The sequence below is a fragment of the Chinchilla lanigera genome, unplaced genomic scaffold (assembly GCF_000276665.1).
Source record: "Chinchilla lanigera isolate Chin_1 unplaced genomic scaffold, ChiLan1.0 scaffold00067, whole genome shotgun sequence".
NCBI classification, from domain to species: domain Eukaryota; kingdom Metazoa; phylum Chordata; class Mammalia; order Rodentia; family Chinchillidae; genus Chinchilla; species Chinchilla lanigera.
In genome coordinates this window covers 10,119,092-10,133,174 of record NW_004955468.1, presented here as the reverse complement: position 1 = coordinate 10,133,174, position 14,083 = coordinate 10,119,092, and the positions used below count along the sequence as shown (strand labels likewise).

At 38.3% G+C, this 14,083-nt stretch overlaps 1 protein-coding gene and 2 pseudogenes across 3 annotated transcripts; 1 reads left to right on the top strand and 2 right to left on the bottom strand.

Moving 5' to 3' along the window:
* The first annotated feature begins 4,869 nt into the window (after positions 1 to 4,869).
* On the top strand, positions 4,870 to 5,058 carry LOC102025229 (annotated as a pseudogene).
* A 1,547-nt stretch (positions 5,059 to 6,605) lies between these two features.
* On the bottom strand, positions 6,606 to 7,130 carry LOC102024889 (annotated as a pseudogene).
* Positions 7,131 to 9,163: 2,033 nt separating this feature from the next.
* Positions 9,164 to 13,238, bottom strand: LOC102023249 (T-cell surface glycoprotein CD1b3-like). Of its 3 annotated transcripts, XM_005400143.2 has the most exons (6): positions 13,037 to 13,233; positions 12,476 to 12,742; positions 11,661 to 11,939; positions 11,195 to 11,473; positions 10,879 to 10,972; positions 9,164 to 10,258 (listed from the first exon to the last, which is right to left on the bottom strand). In XM_005400143.2, exons 1-6 carry the CDS (start codon positions 13,095 to 13,097, stop codon positions 10,237 to 10,239), a joined length of 1,002 nt encoding a protein of 333 aa, XP_005400200.1. In that variant the 5' UTR covers positions 13,098 to 13,233; the 3' UTR covers positions 9,164 to 10,236. The 3 variants fall into 3 exon arrangements, with proteins under 3 accessions (XP_005400200.1, XP_013377943.1, XP_005400201.1); XM_013522489.1 differs by lacking the exon at positions 12,476 to 12,742 and having other exon boundaries at positions 13,037 to 13,238; XM_005400144.2 differs by lacking the exon at positions 10,879 to 10,972 and having other exon boundaries at positions 13,037 to 13,235.
* Between the last annotated feature and the right edge of the window lie 845 nt (positions 13,239 to 14,083).

The window sequence follows — 14,083 nt, the reverse complement described above, 5'->3', positions numbered from 1 at the left end:
ACAGTTCCTGTTACAACTTCCTGTTACTTCTGTCTCTTAGAAACAGCTGGTCACGTGATGCATAGCTGATCACTGTGATGCATCTTGTAAAAAACAAAAACAGCCAAGTATTCTGCCTCTCTACTTCCCCTTTGCAACCTACCTCACACAAGCTCCCTCCCGGAGCCTTTGGGGCCTGACATCTTGAAAAACAATTGATTCCTTATCAGTGCCCATCCAACGTAAAATAAATCTTCCTCCAAATCCTGGGTGTCATTTCGGTGTTTCTGCTTGCATTGCACTTTACGGCTATGGAACCTGAGCAGAGAAGAAGCTTAGCATGATTTAGGAACAGAAAGAAACCTAGTGTAAAGAAGTACAACTTATATTGCAACAATAATTAGACAGGACACCACAGAAATTAGTTTGACTCAGATGCAGGGTTCAAAATTTCTGTGAATGAGAAACTAGTTATGGGGGAAATCCATTAAAATGAGAAACATCTGAAATACAATTTCACTAATCCCCTTGGGCCAGAAGTTAGACAAACTGCATTTAAACCACTCATTTTTATAACATCCTCTCCTTGTAGACTTACACCACGTGGTGGACACTTGACTCTCATAATTTCCTATTCCAAACAACCCTTTAAAAATACCACCTTTCTCTGCAGACTACTGTCCCCTGCTTCTGGGTAAATAGGCTGAATGTGTCATGCTACAGAGCAAGATGAGAGAGTATGACTTGCATACGTGATAAAAGAGCCCTATTGGTAACTTGTAAATTTTTACACAGGATTAACTCACACTCAGAAATCTACACAATGTGTTCATTTAGCCCATCCAAAGAAAGGGGTTGATTGAAAATCTGTAGGATGAACTCAGCACCCTAAATGCCTTCTGCTTTCCAACATCAAATGCATGTCAACAGAAGTAATCAGGTAATGTAATAAACCACATAAGAACTCAAGTGGAACTTACACTATAAACATTAAAATAATAGTAGACTTTAAAAACATAGATAAGAAAATGCATAGCTTGACTATTACCTAATCATTCTTCTCCTTCATTGTCTTAGATACAACTATGACCATTAAAATTGTCCTCAAGCTCATGAACTCATCCTAATTGCTAAAAATATGAATTTACGTTCTAAATTTGCACACCCACAAAGACACACACAGATACACATTCTCTCTGGAAATAGAAATGCCAGTGTAACCTGTTCCACACTTTGACAGGAGGCATCGTGTAGTTCAGATTAATTTGAGTTTCTTATTTTAAATTTTATCTGAAAAAGTTACTAAGGAATACTGGAAAAGGTATGTGCTATTCTATGTGGTAAAAATATTGCAAAGTTGGTATTAAAATAGATGAAAGATGTATAGAAATATCTACATTAGAAGAGAGTATTAGGACTTTGAGACCAAAGAAAGAAGCAACACAGGAGAAATAAGTTCTGGTTATGAAAGACTGCATAGGCAATACTGAAAAATTATTCTTTTAAAGAATCTTAAATATGAAAATGACATTTATCTTAAATATGGAAAAGAGTTTTACCAAAGATGTGGCTAGCTGGTGACAACAACAAGATAGCAGAGCACTTTAATGACAGGAACAAAGGCAGTAGCAATGAGAAAGAGAGTGGAAATGAGGAAGATAATAGACATAATCATCAACAGACAAATCACTATGACTGACACAAGGTAACATGCTACCATTTGAGGGAGAAAACACAGGCTTGAGATGGATGCAATGTAGAAGTGCAGTTCAATGGGTCATGTTGAGATTCAGGCTCCACTGCAGGAATTTGAATGCTTCACAGCATGTGGGTTTGTTCAAGGGGCCAGTATAGAAGGGAAGCTCCCCTACAATGGTGCTACAGAAAGTGTAGAATTCTATAATCAAAGATCCTGTGGCAAAAGGTAGAAGCCTCACTAAGTCAGAGAGTTGGAACACAGCCTCTGACCTATCACTGAGTAACCACTAAGCTGTGTTGACATAAGGGATAACTTCCAGGAAATAAGATTATGAGCCATGTGGGTAAATAATCAAGCTTAAAAGGAAACAAAAGAATTTTTTAAATTTAAAGGAGACAATACAGCTACAGAGTGTCTACTGCATTAGTGCAAGAGGCATACTAGACACATGGACAGGACACACAGGTCAACAGCAGTGACTATGGAATATCAGTGTCTGTAATGTCTATTTCTCAACAGTAACACAAAAGATGTGAAAATAAAGATCAGTGTGTGACTACATACAGGTTGAAGAAAAGAAATCAGTAAAAACTGCCTTTGACATTGCACAAGTGTTAAACTTAACAGAAAAACTCTGAAGTACCTATATCAAATGTATTCATGAGACAAAGTCCATAATTAAGAATTAAAGAAAGCTATGATATTTGTGACTTTTACAAAGAACTAGGAAAGAGATATTTAAAGTTTCCCAGAACAAATAAATAGTAAATGTTTAAAGGGATGGAAATGTTAACTGCCCTCATTTGATCATTATATATTACTTTCACATATCAACTTATCGTACTGTATCCCACAAATATGTATAGATATTTTATTTCAGTAAAGAAAGAATATTATTAAAGAGTTAAAATTATCTTGAAAGATCTGAATAAAAATTCTGCAATTGAATAGTCTAATAAATTTCTGCCAAGATATAAATAGATATACTAAAATGTATTATATTTCTTCCTACTAATAATGAATCTTCCAACAGTGAACTTAGGAAAGTGATTTCATTCACATACTTCTCAAACAAGATAAAATATATATGAAATTTAATGAAAGAAATTCAAGATAAATACACTGAAATTCACAAAAGAGAAAGTAAAATCTAAATGGAGAAACATTTCCTGCATTAATATTAGCATCAAAATTATTTTTAAATATAGCACTTGTATTCATTTTAGATATATTCTTTATTTAAAATTTTACTTTTTATTTTCAGTAAGTAGGGCTCAACAGGAAATTCTACACTATACCATTCTAAAATTTATTTAGTATATTGACCCTTTATTACCTGTTGAATTCTTTCCTGTAAGTCAAATTTCTAATGTCAACTTGTTGTATAAACAGATCATACCATCTTCTAGTACTGACAGTTTGCCCTGTCTTGATATCCTTTGTTTTTATGTACTCACTGGCAATAACATTCTTGACTGATCCTCATTTTAATGTTAAAGCTTCTAACTTATTTACAATTAAGCATATTTGCTATATATCTGGTTATGATTGTAGTAAACTATATTAGGAAGTTCTATTTTATTCCAGAGAATTAATGTGATTATTTCATTATTGTACATTATTTTTATTGTGGACTTTATGAGCCATGTGGGGAAATACTCAAATAGTTTCTTTTCTCCTCTAATCTCATCATTTTGACAAATATCTTGATGGATTTTTGTTTATTTGTTTGTTTCCTTATTTGTTTGTTTGTTTGTTTGTTTTTTGAGAAAAGGTCTTGCTACATAGTGCAGGGTGGCCTTGAAATTGCTTCTATAGCTCAGGCTGGCCTCAAACTCACAGCAATCCTCCTGCCTCAGCCTGGTATTATATGTGCATGCCCTCAAGCTCAGCTGTTCAATTATTCTTACACTTCTGGTAAAAACCTTACATGATATGTCTGAATTTTACTTACTTGAACTCATAAGTGAAACTGGATAATAACTGCTTGATGTTAGGTTTATTTGTATGTTTTGTTTTTATTTGTGTGGTTTGGTTATTGTCCAATACTCTGTCCAACTGCCAGGTTTCTCTGAAGTAATTCCAGCATTAAAAAGTGACTTCAATAGTTTTTTATCTTTGCTATATCTGCAACTCTCCATTGCAGGTCAATTTTTATTAACTGACATATTTAGGGTTCCCTCGTCCTTTGCATCTTTTCATTACTTATAATGTTCAATAAATTTTTCAACCTTATTTTGACTTCAATCACCAACATGAAGTAGTATATAAACTTCTTTTATAAATTTTTATTATTTACTGTATCCGTTATCATCCACTTTTTGAATCTCGGCTTACATCAAAAGAGCATTATACTCATCACATATAAATTATATCACACAGCATTTGCCCTTGAGTGCCACTTATTTTACTTAGCATTTTTAAAATGTAGTATGTGTACAAAATAGGTCACTAAAAATAAAAGGAAGGGGATCAAGAGACAGGCAGAGAAAGGAGAAAGAGAATGGAAAGGGGGTGGAAAAATGAATTAAAATGCATTATGTACATGTACCACCTCCTCTAAAGGAATGTAAACACTAGGTATTACAAATGTGTACTAATAAACTTTTTAAAAGAAAAAAACAAGAAAGGAAATTCTTCATTGGCAATTTATATACCAAATGACTGGATTCACTGAAATAATGTTGGCATTTCATGTCTGCAATTGTATACTATACTACTTGGAGAAGGAGTCTTGCTAAGTACATTTACTAAAGATAGATGTTATGGCTGGGGATTTAGTTCAGCGGCACAGTGCCTGCCTGGCAAGTGCAAGAATGTGAGTTCAATTCCCGGTCCAGGAAAACAAACAAACAAACAAATAGATTTTGATAAAGTTCATGTATCTGCAGCCATCTGAGGGCTATCAAAACTTTGAGAAATTAGAAAGCTCTGATCCAAGGAAGGAAAAAGCCATGGAAAGTGAAGCCAGACTCTGGAGCCATACATTTTGTAACAGAGATTAGTCTAAGATAGCTTCAGCTACATTAAAGGTACTTAGAAATGCAAGATAAATTTTTAAAAGAAAGATAAAAGTTAAAATAGGCCTGTGCTCAGACTTCCAGGGTGACAGGTGGCCGCAGCCACTGAGCGTGCGAGGGAGCCATTGCTGGTCCAAGCTGCTCTCCTCTAGGATCCTCCGGGTTGTTGGCATGGCCCATGGCAATCAAGGAGAACTTGCTTGCCAGAAGAATATGAAGAAAACCCAGGAGACTAGCAAGGGAAAAAGAAAAGAGAATAGCTTGACTACTTCTCAAAGAAAGCAGAGGTACTCTGAGATAATGCAACAAAAGCAGAAGGCAGCTAATGAGAAGAAGTCTGTGCAGACAGGAGAAAAATGATGCTCGGCTCTTTGGGAAACCTGGGTGCTACTGCCAACTGGTACCTCATGCTGCAAGATCAGGATTCCTTAGAGTAACAAGCATCACTATGTTACAGCTCATCTTCATAAAACTGTTTACTTCAAACTTAAAAAAAAAGTTAAAATAAAAAATAAATAAATCCTTCTTCAGGGAAAGAAACTTAATAGGCAATGTAATGGTTGATACACTGTGTCAACTTGAGAAGTTTAGAAATTTAACTATGTAACTCAGGAGTTCTACATCCTAGGGTGTAGAGGACATGCCTTAGGGAGGGTGTTTAGGCTGTAGGATGTTATAATGATTGATTCATTGTGGCAATTTGAGAAGTTTTGAAGTTTAACTAAATGACTCAGCAGGGGCCCAGGGCCCTCATTTTGTAAACATTCTGAGCCTGAGTGCTACACTTGCCCAAGGATGGGTAGCCTGCTTATAAGGGAGGAAAAGAAGCTTGCCCCACCCCTTTGGCTCTTGTTGCTTTTGTTGTCTTCTGCCACCTTGAACTGTTGCCCCTGTTCCATGCCACCATGCCTTGGAACCAGCTGATTATGGACTAAAACCTCCACAAACTGTGAGATAAATAAAACTTTCCTTCCTTAACTTTGAGCATTGGCTATTTTATCTCAGCAATGAGAGAAAAGTAACTAAAAGAGGCATTGTTATGTCTTGTGTCTAGATGTCCCCTCAAAGCCTCGTGCAAACATAGCTGGGGTTTTTCAGAAGTGGCTGAATCTAGGGCATGCGATGTCAGGTTTAAGTATTTGATTCTGGGATTAAGAGTTTTTGGTTACTAAATTAATCCACTGGTTGATTTGGCATAGTTCTGGGTGTAGATAATGGGAAGATCCACCTTGGGTGTGGGCGACACCACCAAAAAGGCAGGTATCCTGGATGGAATATAAGGGACAGGAAGAGGGCTACTGCCATTTCCTGCTGCTGCTGCTATTTTGCTTTGCTGCCTTCTGCCTGTTTCACCTCTTTGATGCCCCTCTGCTGTGCCACCCTGCCTTAAACCAGCAGCCTATAGATTGAAACCTCTACAAACTGTGAGCCAACATAGACCTTTCCTTGATTAACTTTGAGTTTGTGGTATTTTATCTCAGCAATGAACAAAGTAAGACAGGCACAGTATGCTAAGGCACAGTATGCCTTCTATCCTCTGGGCTGGAGAAACTTAGAAATGCAGAGTAAGTTGTTCCAGTTAAGTACTTTATAAATTATATCTAGATGTCTTCCCAAAGCCCCATGCACTCATAGGTGAGGCTACTGGGAGGTGATTGGATTATGGGGGTGTGATACTCATCAGTACCCACTGATGATAAATTAGTCCACTGATTAGTATCCATAGATGATAAATTAGTCCAGTAAATTAGTCCACTGATAGATTTATAGCTGAATGCAATGTAGGGAGGTGAAGCCTCATTGGAGGAGGTGGGTCACAGGGGGTGTGGCCTAAAAAAGTTTAGCTCCTTCCCCCCTTTCTTTCTATTTTTTTTACAACTGACTGTAAATTAATTGAAACAGTTTCTTTAGGCACCTGATATGGTGACTTTAACCTTCACTCCTGGCTCCATACTGATGGAAGTAACCTGTTTAACAATCTCAGAAGGATTGTGCAAATCAATTGGTAGCTTGTGGGTTCTCATCCGGAAAAGATCCTATGTCTCAGAAACTTCACTTCAAGACATTTTTCTTAGGGTTATTAAGGTCTTAGTAGGCATGAAAATGGGTCCTTTCACTTTTTGATCTTTTTTTTTGTACCCCGATCAAGTCAGCACACACCTTTTACAGGGGTTTCACATTGTGGCCGGTGAGGTAATCCTAATTTGGTGAATCACCACCTCTGGCTCCATAGGCATCTTTCTGATACCTTTAAAAGCCATGGAGGTGGCATGGCTTCCTGACGACACCAAGAGTGAACAGCAGAAGCCCACTGCACCCACAACCTCTTCCTTGCTTCCTGCCACCATGCCATGAGCTGTTTCTCCTCTGCCACATCATCTGGCCTTGGAACCAGCTGCCTGGGAACTGAAATCTTTAGAAATCAAGCCAAAATAAACCTTTCTTCCTCAGAGTTGTTAGTGCCACATGTTGTGTCTCAGCAATGAGAAAAGTAACTTTGGACAGTAACTGATTTTTTAAACTCTACAAAGCCTCCCTTGCTCTGCTTACCTATGTAAGACCAAAACAAAGAAAGCACATCAGACTTCCATTGAGAATCCCCTCTTGGTGCATATCCATTAAGAGCTATTTTCTTCTTATTTCCAACAAACACTCCTGATTTCCTCCTTTGGTCTGTGATTTTCATTATTCAATGCAATGGGACAAAGAACTCAGATTTTCATAAAATTAACTACTTCACCTCTGCGTACAGGCATCTGTGAATCCCAAATTCAGGCTGAGAATTGGGAGGGTGAGTGGGAAAGTTCACAAAACCTAAGGGCCCAAAAGACAAAACTTGGACTTTGAGGCCTCCATAGAAAGAGAAGCTCTGATAAACACCAAGAGCTGTAGGTGGCAACCCTAAAATTTTACATTAAATCCTTGTAAGAGTAAAGTGAATCAAACACAGAAGAAAATAAAGCAGCCCTCATAAAAGATTAAAATCCAACTTTCAATAACTACAATTCAGGAATTGCTGGTCCCCAACCCTAAATGTGAAACAGAGAAGAGGCAAGTACATCAAAGTGAATAATTTGCTGGGTTTACTGTGTTTACACTTTGTTTAGAATGTTAAATTAATGCATAACATAAATTTAAATATGTAACAAACATAGCACATGGTCAACAGCAGGACAAAGTGGCATTAAAGTGTTCTAACGTCACTGAACAGCAGAAAGTATTAAAATATTACTTTACATTGAAATTTAATATTTGGGATGACATGAAAGTTTTTACAATGACCAATAAATGAATATTAAAATATCATCAAGTCAGCAATCTAACAAATGAGGAAATGATTCAGCTAAAAATATTTGATCTAAAAATAGGCAAAAAACAAAACCAGAAGGGAGAAAAGGACAGGAAAGGAGTGAAGTAATAGCAAGGTTGTAGATTTAAGAATAAACACATCATTAATTATATTAAAGAAAATTTGCTAAATAAATAAATACAAAATTTATTAAATAGAAAGCCATATATCTATATTGTAAGCTATCACATGGGAAAAGATATACTGTGAATACACTAACCTCAAAGAACTTGGGATGGCTTCACTAATTTCCAGCAGTCAGTTTATAGGCAAGGAACATTATCATAGATAAAGGAAGGGATGTAACACAAGGAAGATATGACATTTCTAAACGTTTATGCACATAATAGGATATATCTAACTCAGAAAGTAAAAGATGATGCAAAAACAGTGGTAGTTTTCAATGTTCAGTTTTAATGGAGAAGTTTTTAATAAACCTCTGTGAATATAAAAAATCACTAAATAAAAGATTTTAAAAACAGAACTTATAAACATGGCCTAATGATATATCTAAAATTCAACATTTTACAAGGAGAAAAATAAAATCTACAATGTTTTTAAGTGAACATGAAACATTCATTTTAAAAGTAGTATGTTCACCCATAAAGCTGTATAAACTTCAGAAGCCTGAACACAACAAAATGTTTCCTCTGAAAAAAATGAAATCAAAGTAAAAATCAGTGATAAAAAGATAACCAGACACTTTTTCATGTATGGAAATTCTAAAATACAAATTCTAGATACCTATTATGTTAAAAAATGGACACTGGAAAATACATTAAACAAAGGCAGTGCAGCAGACCAAGCTTTTGAATATGCACTAAAACCATGCTTAAAGTACATTCTTAGCCATAAAACCACATACAAAAAAAATAATGGCTGAAAGTAAGTTACTTAAGAATCTACATTAACAAATTAGAAATTTAAGCCAGGCATGGTCTCACTCACCTGTAATCTCAGCGCTACGGAGGCTGAGGCAAGAAGACAGCCTTGAGTTTGAGGTCAGCCTGGGTTATATAGAAAATTCAAGGCCAGCCTGAAATAGCAAGACCTTCTTTCAAAAAAAGAAGGTAGAAGAGGAGGAGGAGGAGGAGGAGGAGGAGGAGGAGAAAGGAGAAAGAAGAGAAGGAAGAGAAGGAAATATAAAAGTAAATGATACCCACAGAACAGAGTAGAAAAAAAATATGATATTGACCCAACATGGCCAAAAGTTAGTTTCCTGAAAACTTTAGGAATTGATAAACATGTGTCAAGATGAAAGAACGAATAAGAGTGGGCTGGTAGTGTCGCTCAGTGGAAGAGTCCATGCCTTGCCTCACATGAACAAGAGCCGAGGGAAAAAAGAAAGAAAAAAGAGTAACAAATAAGGGATGGAGAACAAATTTTCAATACTAGATTTTAAAATTACAGACTAAAAATCATACAGACATTAATGTGCTAACAAAAAGATATGTACAAGCTACTAGCAATAAACTGAGTAATTTGGATAACTTGCCCAAAGCTTGAAAACTACAATTAATCATACTGGCAGAAAGCGCAAATCCAAACGAACTATCTGGATAGAGGTACACTTATTTTTTAAATAGTCTCTAAAATTTAAAACTTTATTTAAGAACTTCTGCCAAATCTTTAAAGCAACAGCAGAAGTATAAATTTCTCCCTACTCCAGTGAACAAAATAGAGGAAACACCTTTCAATACATTTTATTAGGCGAAAAATTCCTTAATACCAATACCTGACTGGGATACCTAAGGAATGTTGCACAACTTAAATGCACATAAATGCGTAGCCCTGGATAAAACATTCACAGAGTCCACATGCATACATTCTGAGCAAGACAAGTACGTTACAGTAACATGAATTTGTTTTCCTATTTGAAAATAAGTAAATGTGACACACCAAATTAGCAGAATAAATGACATAAAAACTCCTTGTCATCTTAAGAAGTGCAGGGCAGCCATTAATAAAGTATGACATCTGGGTGGAACCTACTATTGATACCATTTAAAAATAAATTCTTCATTTTTTGCTGGTATACATATTGTGATTTATCTTATACTGTATGGGAACACTGAGTTGATTAAAAGTAATGGTTATTTGATGAGCTACAGCAAGATTGTTGGGTTAACAGCCAAGTTTCTGGGCTTCTCAATACTAATTCCAACTGTTAGACATGACATGACAAGGATTCACAGGATGTCCTCGTATGACCTGTAAGAACATAAGCAAAACAACTTTAAGTAAGGTAGGGGCACTGCCATAGCACTGCTCACAATTCACAATGCAGCTCAAGTGTCCACAATGGATGAATGGATACACAAAAGATGCTGTATGTGCAGGCAATGGAATATTATTTGGCCTAAAGAAGGAAAGAAATTTTGATGTAGGCAAAAACATGGATGAACTTTGAAGATATATTACTAAGTGAAGTAGTCCAGTCAAAAGCAGGACAATATCAATGATTCCACTTATATAAGGTACCAGTAGTGAGAGTTACAAGGGCAAAAAGTGGAATACTCACTACTATGGCCTGGTAGAGCCTGCAATGGTGAGTTATTCAATACGAAGACAGTTTCAATTTTGAAAGATGAAAGGGGTTCTGGCCATGAATAATTATAATAGCTGCAAACTACATGAAAGTATTTAACAGAACACACATGGTAAAGATGATAACATTTAGGTTATGTGCAGGGCACCACTTTTTCTAAATTAGCTCTACATGTTGGAACTAAGAACTAGTGAAAAGATGTAGGGTAATTTGCTGTAAAAAGTTGAAAAAGACAGAAGATAGGAGGGTAGATAGAAAAGAAATCCAAAAAATAAAAACTCACAAGCGTCTAAAAAACCATAATGCAAAACATAGGGAAAAGATCAAACAGGAAACTATTATTGCCAGAATGATCCAGCCACTGGAAATGGAGCGTCCTGCCAATTAGAAGAGAGGACAGAAGAGGTTACTTTGAATCCCACACACCCGCCCACAGACATTGCTTTGCCCAAGCTAAATAGTAAATCTTCTCCAACCTCTCCTTCCCCTTCCTTTCCTCTCTCTTTTCTTGCTTTCTTTCCCCAATTCCTTCAACAGTCATCTCCTTATGCTTAGGGACCACCTTCTCCCATTCATTCGGAGCCCCAGTCCTTTCTCACCCCAGTGGAGGACGATGTCCTGCCCTCCCAGACTGCTGTGCTTCACTCGGCAAGACAGCCCAGCAGCCTCCTCAGCTGCCACATCCAGGGTCACTTGGAGATACCATGTCTCATCAGCATTGGGCAGGACATCCCCTCTCTGAGTTTCAGGCTGCTCCTGCTCACCCCGCATCCACATCACCCACACGGGCTTTGGATGGAAGCCAGAGACATGGCACACCAGCTGCAGACGGCCAGACCCATGGCCGGGGTTACTGGACAGCCAGGCCTCAGGTTTCACTGGGGCAAGAAAGAAGCAGGGAAAGTATCAGATTATGATTCTGCATGTTAACCCAGAAACCCACAAGTTTGGATATTAAGCCTTTCATTCTTTGAAATGAAATAAATAATTGAGGAACCCACTCTGCTTGCACACCTTCCTACTCGTGCTTGGACGTGATAGAAAATGTAACAGAACAGGATTAACCTTGCCTCTGCAGATCCGCCTTCCCTGCTTCAAGGACACCCAGGAGATATCGAGGGCAGGTCTCATACAGCAGCTTCTCCACAATGTAGAAGATATCCTGATATCGAGAAAGTAGTGTGCAGACTTTTTGTGCCCTGCTGCCGCCTTCTGGGGCCGGGACACAAGAAGAATTCTTGAAGCTCACGAAATCCAGTCCTCCCAGTGCTCCTCTCAAGAAGCTCACCATGACACCCCCAGAATGCAGCTCACAGCCTCCAATGCCCTGGACCTCAAAGGGGTCTGTGTACAAGGAAAACAGAGAAAAGAACAAGATGTGGAAAGGAGCCAGAATTTTGATTTGGGTAAAGATAATATCAAGAATGTGTGATTCATAAGGCTAAATAATTACAGGACTTAGAATTTCAGAAAGAAAAGTATGGCGAGGGACATGTGATAGAGGAGCTATAGAAAAGGGGACAATGGTAAGACGACAGAGGAGAGTGTGAGGGAGTCACAGGTACAGCATTGCAAAGGGAAATGGAGGGTCACAGGGAGAGGAGAGTCCAGGAGGAGTAGGTAGAAGGGATGGATGAGAGGAGGAAGCCATACAGGGTAGGAAAATAAGGAGTGAATTTACAGCAAACAGGTCTCAAAGCCGAATTCTTCACCAATCATGGATGAGTGCAGAGGCAGCCTGAGAGGATGCTGCTCTAGACAACGATGTGCAAGCAGTTGGATAAAGACGGGAGGAGGTAAGAAGGAGAAAGAGCAGTACCCTGAATCAAGAGGGAAAACAGATCACTGAGAAAATCCCCAAGTATAAGGTCTGGACTCACATTCCAACTGCAAGGTATTCACATGGGCTGTCATTTCTCGAATGAATGCAAAGACATAGACCCGAAATAGCTCCACCACTTCAGATACTTCTTCATTGCTGAAGTTGCCCTTTGACCAGGGCTTCAGGAATATGGCAGTGCCTGAGTCACCGTCCCAGCCGTGAATCTGTAAGTCTCCCAACCAGCCTGAGCCTTGATATTTCACCCAGGTGTTGTTGACAAAAGATGAAATTTGAATGACATAGAAAGAAATTGGCCCTTGGAAGGCTGTGGAGAAAAGAAGGATAAAATAGTGAGTAGGAGGAGAGAAGCAAAAGGGAAAGAGAAGGCATGATATTGAAAAAATACAAGAAGAAAATAACCAGAGTCTGTAGAAGGATTAAGGGCCTTAATCATTTAAGAGCCTCGTGGCCTCAGGTTCCAGCTCCAGCCTCCAGAATAGTGGAAGAGACCTAGAGATAGGATGGCTAAAGTGTTAGTCCTAAGTGCACCTGGGTAAATGTAGCCTGTCTTTTCTGGACACCCTGCACCAGTGCAAAGAGCAGTCAGAGTTCCCCTTACCGTCCTGAGTGTCACCAGCTGGGAAGAAAACTGCAAGCAATGCCGGTGCCAGGAGCAGCATTTCACTGAGAGAGAGGACTTCTAATTTCTCAGCTTGCTTTTGATCTCTGAGTTCAGCAACCCTCTTCTCAGTATTCTCTAGTGACTTCCTCTCTTGCAACTGACAAATCTCTTCCTCATACAAATTCTGTACCAGAGAAGAAATGTGCACCCTCACCCCCGGGACTCTTACTTCACCTCTTGTTTGCCCTCTGGCTCAGACCTTCACATTTCCTCCTAACCTCCCTGACTTCCTTCAAATGACCTCAGAAAAGCCGTGATGTGATTCTGACAGCTCACTTCACACACAGCCCTGAGCCTTTATTTATATCATTAATATAGTCCACAGTTGCTCAGCTTCCCATCTGCAAGAATTCTTTTTGTTTATTCACCCAATTCAGCCTCCACTGCCTTCTCAGGCACTCTCACCACCCATTCCCAATATCCGCCCTCCACTTTCTTATGTTTCTCTTATCTAGTGTCCGTAACCTCACAGTTAATAATGGCTCTGTGTGTGTGTGTGTGTGTGTGTGTGTGTGTGTGTGTGTTCATATTCATTTACACAAAAGCAAAACATTTAAACCAGCTGTGTACTATAGAATCACAGTACTCAGAAACACAGACTCAGAATCAAATGTCATAAATGCTGCAATTTATAATAAAAACAAAAATTGTCTCATACTATATCAATTTTTGAAGGAAAATTGGCATTTGCTACTGATACAGGACTTTATGATGCCTCCTGACTTTTGGAGCTTTGAGTAGCAAATGCTCATGAGAACTGTGCCCTGTGTCATACTGACAGGTGATACATAAGGGCCTGTAACCAGTAGAGCTTTCCTGTAAGTAGCAGACCATTCCTCTTCTTTTGTAATAACTCGTGACCTCTGTGTACACTTAGGCCTTTCCTAGACCCACATAATCATGACTGGGGAAAAGAAGTCAGTTGTGTTTTCACCAAGTTGTTACGTGTTTGCTCTAAGATGTCATTCCCCCTTTTCTTGTATG